The sequence below is a fragment of the Myotis nattereri genome (genome assembly GCF_964212035.1).
Source record: "Myotis nattereri genome assembly, chromosome: 13".
In the NCBI taxonomy this organism is placed as follows: Eukaryota; Metazoa; Chordata; class Mammalia; order Chiroptera; family Vespertilionidae; genus Myotis; species Myotis nattereri.
In genome coordinates this window covers 19191669-19208641 of record NC_138088.1, presented here as the reverse complement: position 1 = coordinate 19208641, position 16973 = coordinate 19191669, and the positions used below count along the sequence as shown (strand labels likewise).

Sequence of the window (16973 nt, the reverse complement as noted above, 5' to 3'; positions counted from 1 at the left end):
GCCAGAGGAAGAGCCAGGGCCTGTGTACTTGGAAGGGGCACAGTCAGAGCCAGGCTCTGAGGAGGTGAGCTTTAAGGTGAAACGTGAAGACGGAGGGATTCAGCCAGGTGAGGGAGGGAGGTGGGGGCAGGGCAGCACTCCAGCGATCCCCGCTGAAGGCCAAGAGAATGGGAGGCTTGCAGTCTGGAATCTTGCACTCTGAGGTGTCCCCACACTGGGCGGGAACATAGAGAGAGGTGGGATTTCTCCTGCATGTGATGTCAATAGCACTGGGCCATGAGTCTGTAGACTTGCAGTCCAGGCCCAGCTCTGCCAGAGTGCTGTGTGACCTTAGGCCAAGCACACCCTCTCTGAGCCTCCTCTTCCCTGGCTGTCTACCGGGAGGCCCTTTCAGGCTACAAGCCTTCCCTCTGCCCCCACCCCTGAGATTTGAGGAGGCTGTGACCAGCAAGTACTGTTTAAATGCTACACTTTGGGATGCCTAATTCTGTGAAGTGAGGGCCCAGGCAGCCAGGGTGGGGGTGGGGTTGACAGCTCCAGGCTGTCCCATCCCCTTCATGAGTTATTAGGAGCCACCCGGAAGCAGACACAAAGGGAATTGTCCTGAGCTGGAGTCAGCCCCCAGCCCCCCAGCTGAGAACAATTGAGGAGGAAAACCAAGACCATTTGTCCAGCTCAGAGTGCGTCGGTGACGGTGGCTGGGAAAATGCTGGGAAAATGCCGAGTATTTCTCAGCTAAAATTAGCCACCTACTAAACCTTTACATCAAGGGCAACCTGAAGCCTCTATTGTTTTGAACTTGGGATCCCAGGGGACGTGGGGGCAGGGGGGTCTCAGGAGAAACAAGTGACCTTTCCCTCTCCCAGGGGCTGGACCAAGCCAGTCCTCGAGCCTTGAGGGTGCCCAGTGAGGAGGAGCAGGCCAGGGGACAGAGGGACCGACAGGGAGGGAAGGGGCCTGGCTTCCCAAGGTCAGCGCTGTGGGTGGCCGACAGCCTCTGGTTCCCTATTGGGGACATTCTGCCCTCACCAATGACACTGATTGCACCCCAGGCTAAGCTGGCGGGGGGTGGGGAGAAAGGTCTAGAAGGAGGTGCAGGAAACAAGTAGAAAAATAACTCTCCACCCTTCCCAGAGGACGCGGAGCGGGGCATCTCCCTGTTCGTGGTGGCCAGTTCCAACCACTGGGGTCCCACACCTGCTTACCATCCTTCCTCTGCCACCAGTGACTTGGGGCAAGTCACTTATCTCCCTGAGGGCCATTAGGTAACCGTGGAGGTGGGTGTTGATAGCAACCTCCCAGGCTGTTAGAAAGATGATATGGATGATGTCAATAGTAACAGTAGTAATAATAACAGTGATGTAGCTTATACTCAATAAGCCCTTTGATGTGCCAGGCCGTCCTCCAAGCAGTGTGTATATGGTGTGTTTAATCCTTCCTAGAAATACTATTACCCCCATTTTGCAGATAAGGAAACTGAGGCCCAGAGAGGCTAAGTAATTTGCAAGAAGGCAGGTGCAGGCGATGGCTGTCAGTGTTGATAATAGGCATTGCAGCACAGCAGTGCCTGGTTCAGGCCCGGGTCGCCGGCACGTGCTGCCAGGTCATTCCTTTCGTTCCTTGTGAAGGGTCTGCAGCTGAGCCATAGAGGGGCTCAGGGAAAGGGAGCTGGCCTGTGTTAAGCACTGTTGTGTCTGCTATTTTATATTTCTGTTGGGAGGCAAGAGAGCGTGGAGCAGTGGAGCAGCCACAGGACCTGGGGGCTTGTTAGACATGCACATTCTCAGGCCTGCGAAGTGGGAAACCACAGCACACGACCTGACCAACCTCCAGGCTGTCTGGGTACACGCTAGTTTGAGAATCGCTGGCATAGAGGTTAGGGAGACCATTCGAGTGCCGATGACCCTGGTCTGTGACCTTGAGCAAGTTCCTTAATCTTTCTGTGCCTCGGTTTACTCACCTGCAAACTGGGGGTGATAATGGGAGTGCCTGCCTCCAAGGCTGTTGAGAGACTCAGTTAAAGGATGTAGGCCTGGTGCTCTGTCAGTGCCTGGGTGTGGTTAGCCCACAGCGGTGACTGGCTCCCCACACACCTGCTAGGACACAAAGCTGTCCTAAAGGGAAAGGTGGATCTTTGTGGCCCAGGAAGCCCGTGTGTCCCTACCTGCATGCAGCTCCCCATCCAGAGCAACCCGGCAGAACCAAGGGCTCAGATAGAGCAGGTGGTCCCACTCCACCCTGCCCTTCCCCACCCCTCGGGGCTGAGAGGTCTGGAGGCTAAGATGGATGTCTCCCCACCTGGCTGGTTCCTGTCTTTCAGGAACTTTCAATAGCAACCAAAGAGCCCAGCCGGCATGGCTCAGTGCTTGAGTGTTGACCTATGAACCAGGAGGTCACGGTTTGATTCCGGTTGCGGGTTCAATCCCCAGTAGGGGGTGTGCAGAAGGCAGCCTGTCAATGATCCTCTCTCATCATTGATGTTTCTGTCTTTCTCTCCTCTCCCTTCTTCTCTCTGAAATCAATAAAAACATATTTTTTAAGAAGTCAACCAAAGAGACACGTGAACTAGGTAAGGTACTCCTCTCTCCTTTCTCGGGGAAAGAGCAGAGTTGTCTCCTGGGAAACCAGCTTTGAGAGTTATAGTCTGGAGACAGGTCATCCCAGACCTTGGGCTCAGGGGTCGGTGGCCTTACAGTCTCCAGGAGTGTGTCTTGGCTCTTGTCTGCACCACCTGTGTGTTTTTGATGGCTCCTTAGAGGCCTCTGGGAGCCGTGTGCTCCTCCTCTCTTCTGTGCCTTCCTCCCCAATCCTGGGGCCAGGCCAGGCAGAGCACAGCTGACACACTCCAGGGCTCCTGGTGAGAATTCCTATCCACCCAGCCCCCCCGCACCCCCAGTCCCTAGCTCCCTGGAGCCATCCACATGCTTCAGTGCCATGTTACACTCTCACACCTCTGGTCCCAGCTGTCTCTGTGAGGTGGGCACCGTGATGTGCCCATCCTACAGATAGACAAGCCAAGGCCCAGGAGGTGAGGCAGCTGGCCTGAAGTCACCCAGTGAGCTGGTGGCTGGCCCAGGACTATTCTGATATTTTTCTTCCATGGAGCCACACGCCCATCCCTTCTCTTTTCCCCTCACAGACGTCCTTATTTGCCTCAAGAAATCCATGGAGAGAGTGACAAGCTGAGTGCCTGCCATGCACCAGGCTTGGGGACATGGGCCAGCTCCCCTGAAGTGACACAGTGGTGGCACTGGGGTTGACCCATATCCTGTGTATTCCGGGGCGCTTGCTCATCATCTTCGTAACAATTTTCCGGGTCTTTCCTCCCTCTGCTGGAGCCCAGTCGCCCCTCCCTGGAGAATAGCCCTCTCCTGCCGCCTGCGGCTGGGCCTGCCCTCCTGCCCTCGAACTCTTCCTCTGGCTGCAGCACAGAGGCCGAGGTGAACAGGCGGGAGTCCTGAGCCCAGGAGGCCCTCTATTACATCAGCAGGTGCAAACAAGCGGGCAGGGGCCGTGCCAGAGTCCCCCGGGGCTGGGGGTGGAGCTCCAGCCGCACCACTTGAGTCTGTTTCATTCCCTCCTTCCAGCTTGCATCAGCCTTTTGCAGCTTCACATCATCATGGAGTGGGCCAGAGTCACAGCTGGGAGGCTGGGCCAGGGCAGGCGTGGGGAGTGACGCTCAGACCCAGAGGAAGACCCTGGCAATCCCAGGAAAGCACGCCCACTGTTTCTTACGTGAAAAGCAATAATCGAAATTAGCAAGTGCACAGGGCTGCCTCGCTGGCAAATAGGCTTCATACTTCTGACCTTCATGTTCCCAACAACTGTGGTGGGGGGGGAGCAAGCAAAAGTACCCCATTTCCCAGAAGGGAAGGTTGAAGCCCAGAGGGGAGTGGTTTACCCAAGTTCCCTTCATGAGCCAGTGACAGCACCGAGGTGTTTCAGCCCAAGAAATACGAGGGCTTCCAGGGCCTAGAGCATGAGACATCCCTGCAGTGGCCACGTGGGAGCAGTCAGAGCCTCTTCCTGGAGGAAGGAGGCTGCCTCCGTGACTGAGAAAGAAGGGGCCACAGACAAAGCTTCAGATTCATGTCTGCACTGACGGGTCAGCAGGCAGAGGAATCAACATGACTGCAGGCTGGAGGCACACCAGGCGCCGGTCAGAGTCAAGGTGTCTGGATCCTTAACGTTGAACCTTTGCTGTGAGCTTCTCATTGGTAGGACTGAAGCTTGGTCATTACCCTCCAGGCCCTCCCATAGGCACAGTCAAGGGGAAGCTCGGGAAATGCTCGGATAAAGAATGGGGTGAGTCCTGCCCACCACCCTGCCTCCCTCGAGGTGCACCTCGAGGTGCATCTGTGCCTTCCCCCTTGGCCAGTGCACCTGTCTCCCCCCATCTCCACCACCACCAACTCAGCTTCTCACCCAAGCTCAGGGCCAGGTCTTCACCACAGTCGGAACCAGAGAGAGGCAAAGAAGAGCATTGGTCTGAGTGCCAGGATGCCCCTGTTCCACTCCCAGCTTTGCTTCTACCGTGCTGTGTGGCCCGAGGCCAGTTACTCCCCATCTCTGGGCCCAGGGTATTCCCGAGAGTGCGAGTCTCCAACGCCTGCCCTCCTGGCCTGTGGAAGAGGCAGAGCAGGAGTGAGGACGAAGGCCAGAGATGGATGGCCACCTTCCTCCCTGGCCCCCAAGGCCTGAACAGGAACCCAAGTGGACTCCAGGCTCAGAACATACAAGGAGAAGCCCACACACAGCTTCACTCACCACTCTTTGCTCTCAGGTTTCTCTTTCTCCATCACTCCCAACTCTCCCTCCCTGTTCATCCTCCCTGTCTGTCGCAGGCCCCGTTTCACAGATTGGCAAGGGCCTGTTGGGCACCCCTTTTCCTCTCTCCCTACTGTGACTCTCTTTTTGCCACCATGATGCCAGGACACCAGGGTGCTGCAGCCGACTGGCTATTTGACCGTGGACAAGTTGTTGTCCCTTGCTGGCCTCAGGGTCCCGCTCTGGAAGTAAAGGGTGGGAGTCAGGTCCAAGGGTTCCATTTCCCAGGGTGCGAGCTGCCTCCTGGTGCCTGCCAGGTGGCCCGCAGCCACCACCGGGCAGGCTCTGGCCAGGCGTGGTGACAGTGCTGACGGCAGTGGGCAAGCATCAGAGTTTTTCCACTTTGCAATGTGTTGGCAGTTGTCTGCTTTGCAAGGAGGGGCTGTTTGGCCCTCGAGCATGGAGCCGGGAAGGCAGAGGAAAGTGTGCCTTGGGGGCACTCTAAGAGCAGGCATGGCCCTGGACTTCCCAAGACAGCCTGGGGACACCTAGCCCGGAAGGGCAGCAGGACGTAACCACTGCCTGCCAGGCAACCCCTGAGCCAGAGGCTATAGCCATGTGCGTTTTTACTTTTCTGGGAGATGGACAGGACACCGGGCGTCCTCCTGCCCAGCGCCCAACCATGCAGAGCCAACCTGATGTCATTGCCGGTGGCTCCCCGCACATGCTCTGCATCCTGCAGCTCTTCCAACCCCGACAGGCTGTGCCAGGGGAGCCTGCCCAGCTGGCCTGTGCCCGTCTGACGTGTGTGACTGCCAAGAGAGAGATGCCCTGTGCATTTTGCTTATGGCTCAAAAGTCCTCTGCTAACAGCCTTGGAAGGAAAACAGAACACACAACTGTATATAGTGAGGCCCCTTTAAGTAACAAGATATGCGCATCTACAAAAGGCAGAGAGGACCAATGCCCAGGGTTGATTCTGGTAAACTGGGGATGGAAATGGGTGATTTTTATTTTCATCCTTTTCCCCTAAATTGTAAGTGTAAAAAAAAAAGAGGTGTTTTTATTGGAAAGAAAAGGTGGTTTTTAAAATAAAGTTCCCCCACCTTCCCTGAGAGTCTAGAGCCCAGTTTCTCCTCCGGGCTCAGCTGCTCAGATGCTGTGTGGTCCGAGGCCAAGCCACACCCTCTCTGTTCTCCATCCTAGAGGACAGTGATTAGATGGTCGCTGAGGTTCCATCAGTTGGTGGCATCCCACAGGAAGGGGTTCCACAGGGACTGGCTCCCATGGCCCAGGTCAGCAGCCTGTGCCCACAGCCCTGGCTGCTCCCTTCTACGCTCACCTGCCACCCCAGGTGTTGCCAATGAGGTCGGGTGGTGCAGCTGCAGGAAGTCCTGTGTCCCCAGTAGGCCCAGCTAAACAAGCAGCCAGTTATTTCCAGGCCCTCAAGGAGCTTGCCTTCCAGAGAGCAGACCTGTTCCGACACAAGCAGCAAACAATCAAATAGAGGAAGAAGGTAATTTCAAAGAGATGAGCACAGTCAAAACAAACACACACAGAAACCATGACGATGCGGACATAGCACCCGGGAAGGGAGAGGAGGAGGAATTTGCATGTGGTGATCAGGGGAGGCCTCCCTGGGGAGAGATGGTAGGTGGCACTTGAGCTGAGATAGCAATGACACAAAGTCAGCCACAGGAATATGGGGACATGGTTGAGGGGTGCATCCCAGAAGGAGAGAACAGCCGAGGCCCCGGTGTGTGTGACTGCCAAGAGAGATGCCCTGTGCATGTTGCTATGGTTTAAAACCCCGCTGCTGACAGCCGCTGGGTGCCTTGGTGCGGAGTGGGTGATACCTGAGCACCTGAAGTCTGAGGGTTCAGTGGGGTTAGGGCTTCATTTGGATGCAAATGGAGGCTGTTGGAGGGTGTGAGCAGGGGAGGGGTTTGTTTACATTTTTCAAGATCCCCTGGGCTACTGTGAGGAGAGTGGATATGAGGGGGTGGAGGGGGAGGTAGGGAGCACAGTGAGGAGCACTTGGGTAGAAGGACATGGGCGTGGAGACTGCGGAAGGTGGTGATGGGTGGTCCTGCAGTTTGAGGCACGTCGGAGAGTTGACCAAATAATATAACTCAGGTCCCCCACAGGCCTGACTCGCTGCCATTGTCTTCAAACGTGGACATAGGCAGGGTCTCTGCCCAGCCGGTTGGGGCTCTGGGTGTCCAGGGGAGGTGGCTGTGGATCGTGATGTTGGGTGGTGTATGGGTGAGTCTCTTGGTGTGAGTGAGTGTCTGAGTGTGATTTCTTGGGGGCTGCACCAAGCTAGCAGTGGGCCCCTCCCAGGCTAGGATGGATCTGTTTGTCTGGGGCATCTCAAACAAGTCCAGGACTTTTCACTTCTTTGAGCCTCAGTTTCCTCATCTGTGAAATGGAACGCCTACTTCGCAGAACTGCAGTATTGCCGATGATGTTCTCACTTGTGTGCTGGGTAAACATTACCTGGAGTATGACAGATGCGAGGGCTTTGAGTTCCATTTGGGGAGAGGAAGGGGGAGCAGAATGAATGCTCTCTCCTACAACACAGGCCTCCAGGCACAACGACCACCTGGGACCTTGGACTTGGAAAGGGAACCAAAAATTAGACCTAGGGGGACCCAGGTCCAGGCTGAGGGAGCCCAGTGGCCAGAGGAAGGGACTGGAGGGAGGGTCCAGGCTCATGGATGTAGGACACAGCCTCTCCAGGTACCTCCGAGAGCCTGAGGGTAGACCAATGATGCAATAACCAATGTGTTCCTCCCTACTTTCTAAGTGGTGTGGCTCCCTTTAGAATGGGCCTGGGGCCTGGTCCCCAGCCTCCTATCGGCTCCTTCGCTTGAGTCTTTCCAGAAGAGAGATTTCTCAGGATCAGTCAGACACCCCCTTTAGGATGCAAGCTCCTGCCTTCGCTGGCCATCTGAGGCCACTTCCTGCACAGGAAGTGATATCATGGGCACGGGCAGGTCTGCAGAGGGTATGGGAAAAGGGCCGCCCGAGGGGCCTCCTTTGTTAGGGATAGCTCAGCCTCCCCTAAGTCCGCCAGCCCCCATTTGTCATCAGTAAAGGCCATTGTAACCATCTCTGAGGGGGGCCCCCAGCCTGAACCCCATAGCCGCCAGGAGCCAGGGCCAGATGGAAGAAGGGCTTTGTGTCCAGGGAGGGGTCCTTCCATGTGGGGTTTGTGTGTTTTTAAAACATAATAATAAATGGGCTCCTCTTCCCCCCTCTCCTCACTCCCCACTGAGCACATCAGCCTCCAAGTGAATGGGAGAGATTTTCCATGCGGTGGGAGGTCAAGGCTGGCGAGAATTAGCCAGTGTCCAGGGGCTAGAGAGAGACTGTGATTGCTGATGATAAATGGGCCCAGCGTGGGGCGTTTCTCTCTCCCTCACCTCCCGCCTGCCCCCCTTCTCCCCTCCCAGTCCTGTCCCTTCCTGTGGGCATCACCTCATGCCAGCCAGCCCTGAGACACAAGGCCTGCTGGGCTGCAGATGCTGAGCCTGGGGACCCAGGCCTGGTCTTGTCACCCACCTGTGACAAACGCCAGTGGGAGGGGCGTCAAGGCCCTCCCTGCCAAACCCCTGCAGCCTCGTGCTGAGGCCTCTGCCTGGGCAGCAGGGCCAGCCAGAGGCGGACAGATTGAGATGGATGGGAGTGAGTTTTGAGTTTTCGTCCCAGGCCTGGGAGGACAGAGCCCAAGCCTTTCTCCGCGGCCCTGCTGTGGCCGTGCTGCCTCCACACCCAGCCCCGAACCAGAAGCTGGGCAGGGGTCCAGCTTGGCTGTGAAGTTGCTGTGTAGTGTTGCATTAGTCACTTCCCCTCTCTGAGCTGGTAGAGTGGAGGGCCCCACTTTGGGCACCTACTTTCTATGCTTCTTGCCTGCTGGGTCTCAGTGTCTATAGGCCGAGGAACCTGCCAATCTGGGCTTTCAGGGTTTCCCTGCACAGAGATGTCCTGCCTGGCCCCTCCCCCTGCTGCAGGGCACCACCCAGTCAGCGGAGCACATTTACATCTGTTTTTTCATAACAGCACCTCGGAGGTGACAGGACAGCACCTTTTTCATGGATGGGGAACGAAGGCCCTGAGAGTAAGCGGCCTCCCAAGGTCCGGGGCAGGGTGAGGAGCTGAAGCAGTCTGCTGGCTCCCTGGCATCCCCCAGCAGCGGGACAGTCTCCGGTCAGGAATGTCCAGACACTAGTTTTAGCCTCTCCCTCCTTTCGAGAACTTCTGGGAAATACATTCTTTTTACCTTTGTCCTGAAGCCAGTTCTCCACCTCCAAGGCCCTGGGCCCCTGCTTTTTCTGTGGCTTAGATTCTGGTGCCTCATAAACAAGCCTGTGGCCTCAACTTCCTCCCCATCCGGACCTCCCACCTGCCAGGTGGCAGCCTGCGTCTCCACATTGGGCATTGCCAAGGCCCAGTCCCTGGGAAGGAGCGTGCGGCCGGAGTCCCGCCGTCGGGTGGAGACTGGGCTCAGGCTCCCCGCTCTGCCCTGCAAGCTCCGCTACCCTCCCAGGGGACAGGTGCCCTCCTGGACCCCGTGGGGAGCACTGAGAAGGGTGTGGTGTGCTCCCTGCCCTCCAGGAGCAGCTGCCAGACCCGGAGCAGGGAAGTGCCCGCCAGACCCCACCCTCTCCCCCCTCCCCTCCCCAAGCTTAAAAGTGGGCTGTGAGCAAACTGAACTTGTCCGTGAGGAAGCCAGGTTGGTGGTGAGAGGATGCAAAAGGGTGTCTCCTGAATATTCAGAAGGAAGACGAGAAGGCCAGGGAGGGCAGGCCTCAGCCTCCAGACACAGGGCAGCTGTCAGCGGGGCGGAAGCACACTGTTCGGTGTCACCTCGGAGGTGAAAATCGTTGCGGTGGCTGCAGCCTCAGACAGCAGATTCCAGCTGAAAGGAAGGAGGGCTTTTCTGGTAGGTCTGTCCAGAGGCGCACCCACTGAGAAAGGCAGCGGGGAGCTCCCTCCCAGAGGTAGGAGTCAAGGTTGGGGAAGGAGTTGATGGGGGATGCTGCGCCAGGTGGCCCTTGAATAACCTCTGTCGCGGTGAGTCAGTGCCACCGAGGGACGAGCTGACAAGAGACCGCATCCAGGCAGGTACAGGTGAGTTAGAAGCGAGGGTTTGCCTGGTGCTCGCAGGAGGTCCCACCCAGGCTCTGGTGGTCATTGTGATCTGAGACCTGGGGTGGGTGGGCTGGGGCACAGAGAGAGCCCAACAGCACCTAGTTCCTCCTCCTCCCTCCCCAGGCTCCCCCACGCTGTGTCTTAGGACCACGGGAGATGCTGGGTGTGTGAGCCACGAGTAAAAATGGCAAGAAAGGTGATCTCATTTTAAGCAAATTGACTTCCTGTAGAAAACATTTACACCCGGGACCTTGTCATACATGAACAGATTCCCCCATAAGGAATCTTCAAATCTCCACGTGTTAGAAGTAGAGTAGGGCTTGAGAGATTGGCTCAACCAACTTCCGGATTTTACAGACGGGGTCTCCGAGGCCTGAGAGGAAGGCCACACAGCAAAGCCGGGGTGCAAACCCAGGGCCCCTGACTTCAGCGGCGGCTCTTCTCCTGTGTGTTAACTGTCCGCGGTGACATCTGTGCAGGGATGCGTCCGTTCCTTGGAAGAGTGGGGCCATTCGTGTCTGTGGCTTTAAAGGCAGTTTGCAGTTTTGCAACCATCAGTTCAAACGAGTTCTGCTATTTGAAAAAACACACTTTATGCGGACGTTTTCCTGCCAGCAGGAAGTTCGGGTCTGGCCTGGCAAAGGCCAGGTCTCCTCCAGGGGAGTCTTCTCAGGTGTCTAGTGGGGAGCGCTGGAGTGAGGCCAGGGACGGGTGACTGGGAGCCTGGCTTCCTCCCACGGACAGGTGACCTCAGGCAGATCCCTCGATGCTCCATGTCCTCCGGGGAATGGGAAGATAATCCCCACTTGATGGTTGCGAGGAGTAAATTAGCTGAAATAGTCAAGGCACCTGGCACAGCGTGGTGTGAATGCTGGTTCCCAGGCCCGGCGGTAGATTCGAGCATCAGCCTGCCTGAGTTCGCGCTCCACTCGGCTGCTCGCGACCTCAGCCTCCTGTGCCGGTTACAGACCCCCTGGCTCAGCTTTCTCATCCGCAGTTATGAGGATAACAATGGCACCGAGCATATAGGGTTGTGGTTCCAACTGTGCGCCCAGGCACCCCAGGGTGCCGCAGCCGATTCACAGGGGTGCTGTGAGATATTTTTAATCTTCAAGGAAATGCAGTAGTACTGGACGGCTGCCAGCCACTGCGACAGCTACTAGCTCAAGACAGCTTCTAGCTTCAGCATTACATCACACTTCTTTCCTTTGGATGGCATCGTGGCTCTGAAAAGCTGGGGTTTGGGCATTCGGGAGTGCCCTGCGACCAACAGTGAGGGGGGCAGTGTCCACTCTGATCCCAAGACTTGAGCACTTATGTGGTGCCTCATTAGTCAGGCAGTCCCTGTGGCTTGTTTAGGAAAGGACTGGAAGTAATCTTTTACTTTCAACTTATGTGTATTATTTTTTCAAACGGCTGCTAAGGTGTTAGGATGTGTGTGCAGGCGTGCACACATGCACGCACGCACGCACAGACGCTGTTTAGATCTAACAAGCAGAACCCCTAGGGATTTCTCTTGGCCTTGCAGTAAAAATTGCCCAGAAAAATTACTGTGTAAAAATGACCAAGGCACCAAAGACCAGAAAGACTCAGGACACCCACCTGACTAGGGATGGTGTGGGCTCTGTGAGTTCATACCAAACGCTTCCTGACAGCATCTGGCAGAGAGAGCACCCAGGGGCCCGAGACGCCGCTTTCCTCCTCCCTCCACGCTGGCGCCCACGGGCGGGCGCAGGTGGCCCTCGTCTGGGACACCTGTGGAGCCTCCCTCGGCCGCGAGGCCCGAGCCAGGGCCAAGGAGGCGGGGAAGTGTCCAGCGGTGAGGGCAGGGCCCAGCTCAGCTGCTGCCGCCCCGGCGCAGCCCCAGCCCCCCTGTATTTAATTTGCATTCGCTGAGCACATGCTGCAGGCCAGCCTGCCTGTAGTCTGCCAGTGGTCCCTCTGGGGAGGAATCTGAGGTCGGTCCTTGGTTCATCTTCCTTGTCTCTTGGCAGCATTTGCCTCCCGGAGCCTGGGGGGTGGGGTTGTTGGCAAGGGGCAGTAGCTACACCGAGAGCCACCGGCACTGCCATGACAGAGAGGCGCTGAGGAAGACGCCCAGCCATATTCCTGCCAAGGCCGGGGATGAACCTTTGTGCCAGGGCTGAGAGGAGGGGTGGGGCAGGGAGGGCGGGGCCTGCTGCACTAATGGATGTCTAATGTTTAAATGTTTACTTTCCCCGGTCGTGTCTGTGCCAGCTTTATAAATAAGCCGCATTAGGGTTATAAAACTGTCATAAACGCAGCCCGCAGGGCCGCAGCCAGCCAGGGAAGCGATCACCTGGGGGCCACGTGGTTAGAAGGTAGGGTGAGTACACAGCTGCACCCAGGGGCGCCCACACACCTCCTCTCGTGGTCACCACCCCCAGAGGGAGGTCCAGTCCCCCCATTTCACAGATGAGGTGCCTGAGGCCAGTCAGGCCCGGTTCAGACCCTGGGGTACCTCCCACTGACAGGTGACCTCGGGCAGATCCCTGCCTCACACACCTCAGACCTGAGGCTGAACAGGATGCTGGTGGTGGGCGGCGGGCATGGAGCCTGCGGGTTCTCTGCTGCCCACCTGCCCTCTTGTGTCCAACCTGCTCTCCCTAGAGCTGCCTGCCTGGCAGAAAGGCCACAGGGACAGCTCTCAGGCCACTGGGAAACCATGTCCAGCTCGCTGGGCACTGTGTCCTCTCACCACCAACTGCCCAAGCTGCCAGGCCCTAGAGGCTACGGTGTACCTACAGAGAAGGCGTCTCCCTGCCTGGCTGAGGGCAGTGAGAATTGGGGAGGCCTGACCTGACCTCAGGATGCTCACTGCTACTCCCACCAACCAGCTGGCCGCGGGGCAGTCACTTGCCTCATTTGGATCAGCGTCCGTGTCCACAGCTGGGAAACAGGAAGGGCGCTTTTAGGCTCGCTGGACCTGTGGTGAGAGAACCCCCACAGTGGTAGAGTCCCGGCCAATGTCTGGGTCTGTTCGGATTCTCAGGGGACACACCGGTGTATGCAGCTACTCCAGTGATGGGCAGTGTGGAGTCCTGGGCAGTGTCCTAACACTGAAGTCTGATTCTTGGGTTCAAACTTTGGCTGTGCCTCTTGCTTGCTGTGTGCCCTTGGGCAAGTGGCTTAACCTCTCTGGCCTCAGTTTCCCCATTTGTAAACTGGGGACTAATATAACATGCCTTACAAGAATTAGGTACATTTTCAATTAAGTATTGAAAACATAGCACCTAATGTGGGGCGAGCATTAGTTGTGTTTTTAATACAGTAACTGGTACCTGCTATGTGCTCGGCCCCTCCTCGGCACACATGTATGGTTATCTCATAGGACCTGCCCTCTTCGAGATGAAGTAACTAGGTTGGAGTTAAGGGGCTCTCCCAGGGTCACTCACAGCATACTGGATGGAGCTGAAGTCACACCCCTTCTTGCTGGCTTTTCCTTCTCTCCCCCTGGGGTCAGTCCATCTCTCTCTCTCTCTCTCTCTCTATCTCTCTCTCTCTCTCTCTCTCTCTCTCTCTCTCTCTCTCTCTCTCACACACACACACACACAGCTTGGAGCCCGTGTCAACCCAGCATTTTCTCAGAGCTCCTGCAGCGCCTGGTCTTAGCAGGAGCTGCTGGTGCGCAGAGTCAGCGTGGCCTGGGCATGTGAGGTGTGATTGGTTCCTTCTGGAGGACAAGGGCCGGTCCCAGGGTGCTGGGGTGCTGGGCCAGGGACGGTGGCTGGCTGGTGAGGGCGGGGCGGGCCTGGGCACCCCTGCAGCGTAATGTGTGCTTCCTCTGGAGCGGTGAGCAGAGGAGGACAAGCCCCCTGCCGCGTGTCCCCGCCACCTGATCGCTTGGCACTTGGCAGTGGAAAGTCAGTTTTCCTAAGTGGATTGTGAACCAATAGCCTGGCCCGGCCTGGTCGCCCCCATCCTAGCGCTGGGTGGCTGGCTGCTCTCCCTTCCTGTTTGCCTCACCTCCTGAGGTGCTGTTCTTTCCAGGGGGGCGGGCAGCCAGGGTTTCCTGTGGCCCCTTCAGGGAAAAGATTGACAGCCGCAGTGTGTTCCCCCACCCTTAGGCCAGAGGGACGGACTTGGCCAGGTGAGAAAGGCTAGGATCAGAGCCCCAGACCAGAGGAGGGAGGCTCGGTGTGGAGCTGCTGGGAAGGCAGTCTCCCCCTCCATGCTGCCCCCTGCCTTGGACTTCCTGGAGGAGGAGGCCTGCTGGGCTGTACCAGGGAGCCCAGGCCTGGTGCAGCTGCCCCACCTCACCCACCCAGCGCCCTGCGGGTCTCCGCTCTTCTCCCCACTCCCATCGCCCTGCGGGTCTCCGCTCTTCTCCCCACTCCCATCACCCTGAGGTTCTCAGCTCTTCTCCCCACGCCCATTGCCCGGCTGGCTGGGGCTTCGGGGCAGAGCTGGTCTGTTGGAGCTCCAGCCTCAAAAGTATTATGGTATCACCGTGGGAAACTGGAGGGAGGCCGGCGAGGGCTCGTGCAGGGGACACGGGAGGGCTGGAGGGCCTCAGGGGTGCCTCGCCTTGATGGGTCCCCTGCCTGCTCCAGGCCACCCCGATTTCTCCGTCTGTACGGAAGATCACACACAGCATCGTGGAGCAGGGACTGGCTCCACAGCAGAGCCTCCTATCGGCAGGGCAGGATGGGGAAGCTGAGGCGCAGGGAGCCGGACCTTGCCCGGTCACAGAGGGCACCTCCTGCATCTCCAGACGCCCCCTCTGTCTGCCAGGGGCTCCTGGGCGGTCAGTGAGTGCCCCTGGCCTCCTCAGCCTTCGGCCTCACAGAGCCTCCCTCCCTCCCCAGGCACTGATTCCGGCAGCGAGGTGCTCCCTGAGTCCTTCCCATCGGCGCCGGCCGAGCCCCTGCCCCACTTCCTCCAGGAGCCGCAGGACGCCTACATCGTGAAGAACAAGCCGGTGGAGCTGAGCTGCCGCGCCTTCCCTGCCACACAGATCTACTTCAAGTGCAACGGCGAGTGGGTCAGCCAGAATGACCACGTCACGCAGGAGGGCCGGGACGAGGCCACGGGTGAGCCGCCCCACTGGCCTGGTCACGCCCAGGACACCAGGGACACCCCCCACCCAGAGGTGTCGGGGACACTGGGTCCTGGGCCTCACCACCCTGGACTCCGTGTGAGACTTCAAGCAGCCAGGGCGCCCCTCTGGGCCTCAGTTCCCCTCTGTGGTCCACCCTGGGTCAGTATTTCCCAAGGGTTGGCCGCATGGCGCAGGCTGACGTTGGGTGGTCACAGGAAGTGGCGCCTGATCCCTCGCCGAGCCGAGCGCTTGTTCCCTTTCCCAGGGTCTTCCCATCCTGCTCAGCTCGGGGAGCAAGTCTAGCCGGGGGCCAGGGTTCCTCACCAGCACCAGCCAGGGCTCTGCCTCCTGCTCCCCACGCCTCAGAAGCAAGGGGTCTTCTGCTCCAGACATGCTCCCCTCTCCTTCGGTGTGGGCTGCACCCTAGCACCCCCTCTACGATGATTTACTGAATATCGACCCTTTAAAACGAAAACAATTCATTTCTATGAAGGAAACGCTGTCATTGCTGGGAATGGAAACTCCCACTCCCACAGAGAAGATCTGTGGCACGGGGATGGTCTAGAACAGTGGTCGGCAAACTGCAGCTGACGAGCCACATGTGGCTCTTTGGCCCCTGGATTGTGGCTCTTCCACAAAATACCAAGTGCGGGTGTGCACGTACAGTTCAATTGAAACTTCGTGGCCCATGCACAGAAGTCGGTATTTTGTGGAAGAGCCACACTCAAGGAGCCAAAGAGCCACATGTGGCTCGTGAGCCGCAGTTTGCCGACCACTGGACTCCAGAACCCTGCCTCGGAGCAGCCCAGGCCGGGGCTCCCGGAGAGAGCCGGCTCCTCTTTGTTAGATAGGGCGCGCGGCCGGTGCTGGCCACCTGCAGGCCACCCGTGTTGGGCAGCCCCAGAACCCAGGCCCGAGGGGGCTCCCTGGCCCCAGTGCCTGCCTCGGCTTTTGTGTTCGCGTTTCTTCCTTGATCCGTTTCTTTCTCCTGCCTGTCCAGCCCCCTCTTATTTCCATCTGTGTCCCACCTCTCCCTTCTGATCCCCCTCTCTGTCTGCGTCTTTTTTCCTTATGCTCCGCAACCCCTCCCTCCCCTCTCCCTCTCTCAGTCCCCACCCCTCACCCCCACCTTTATTCTCTCTCTTTTTTCTCCTTCTCTCGTTCAGCCTCACTCTGTGTGTCTCCCCTGACATTCTTTCTCGCTCTCTCTTCTTCTTTCTCTCTTCCCCAGCTTCTGTTTTTCTATGAAAAGCTCACACATTTCAGAACCACCCAGGCTTAAAACTATACCCCATAATGTACTTAATATCACGGAACTAAAAATGGTTAAAATAGTTAAGTCTTATATCATGTATATTTTGCCAAACTTTTAAAAGAACATTTAAAAATAGACCCAGAGTTGCATTCTTACCCCAAATCTAAAAATTAAAAAAGCAATTTTTTTTTAAATATATTTTATTGATTTTTTACAGAGAGGAAGGGAGAGAGATAGAGAGTTAGAAACATCGATCAGCCGCCTCCTGCACATCTCCCACTGGGGATGTGCCCGCAACCCAGGTACATGCCCTTGACCGGAATCGAACCCAGGACCTTTCAGTCCACAGGCCGACGCTCTATCCACTGAGCCAAACCGGCTAAAAAAGCAATTTTTAAGAGACAAATAATCTATGCCAGCTACCCCCACTGTCGGGGTGCGTGATCCTGGGGAAGCCTCCCGGCCTCTCTGAGCTCATTCCCCTCTTTCTGGACTGGGAGTTGCTGGAAGGCCCTGGTGAGACCCGCACAGCCCTGAGCATGCAGGACCCAGACATGCCTTTTCCTCCGTCCTCTTCCTTTAAAACTTGGCCTTACTTCTCTGTCCTCCTGAGCCCCTCCGGCCGGTATCAGAGGTCAGCCGTGGGGGTCCAGGCAGAGCAAGGGGACAGTGTGCCCTGCTGGGGACCCTCACAGCCCCTGCGATTATTAGTAATAGTAGCAGCGTGGCTCTT

At 57.4% G+C, this 16973-nt stretch overlaps 1 protein-coding gene across 2 annotated transcripts in view; it reads left to right on the top strand.

Annotated features, from left to right (window-relative positions):
• Positions 1-16973, top strand: part of UNC5B (unc-5 netrin receptor B) — a 78602-nt gene that overhangs the window by 46077 nt on the left and 15552 nt on the right. For both annotated transcript variants that reach the window (XM_081104770.1, XM_081104769.1), the window contains exon 2: positions 14753-14977. In XM_081104770.1, coding sequence (XP_080960896.1) covers positions 14753-14977 — 225 coding nt within the window. The remainder of the gene's footprint in view (positions 1-14752; positions 14978-16973) is intronic.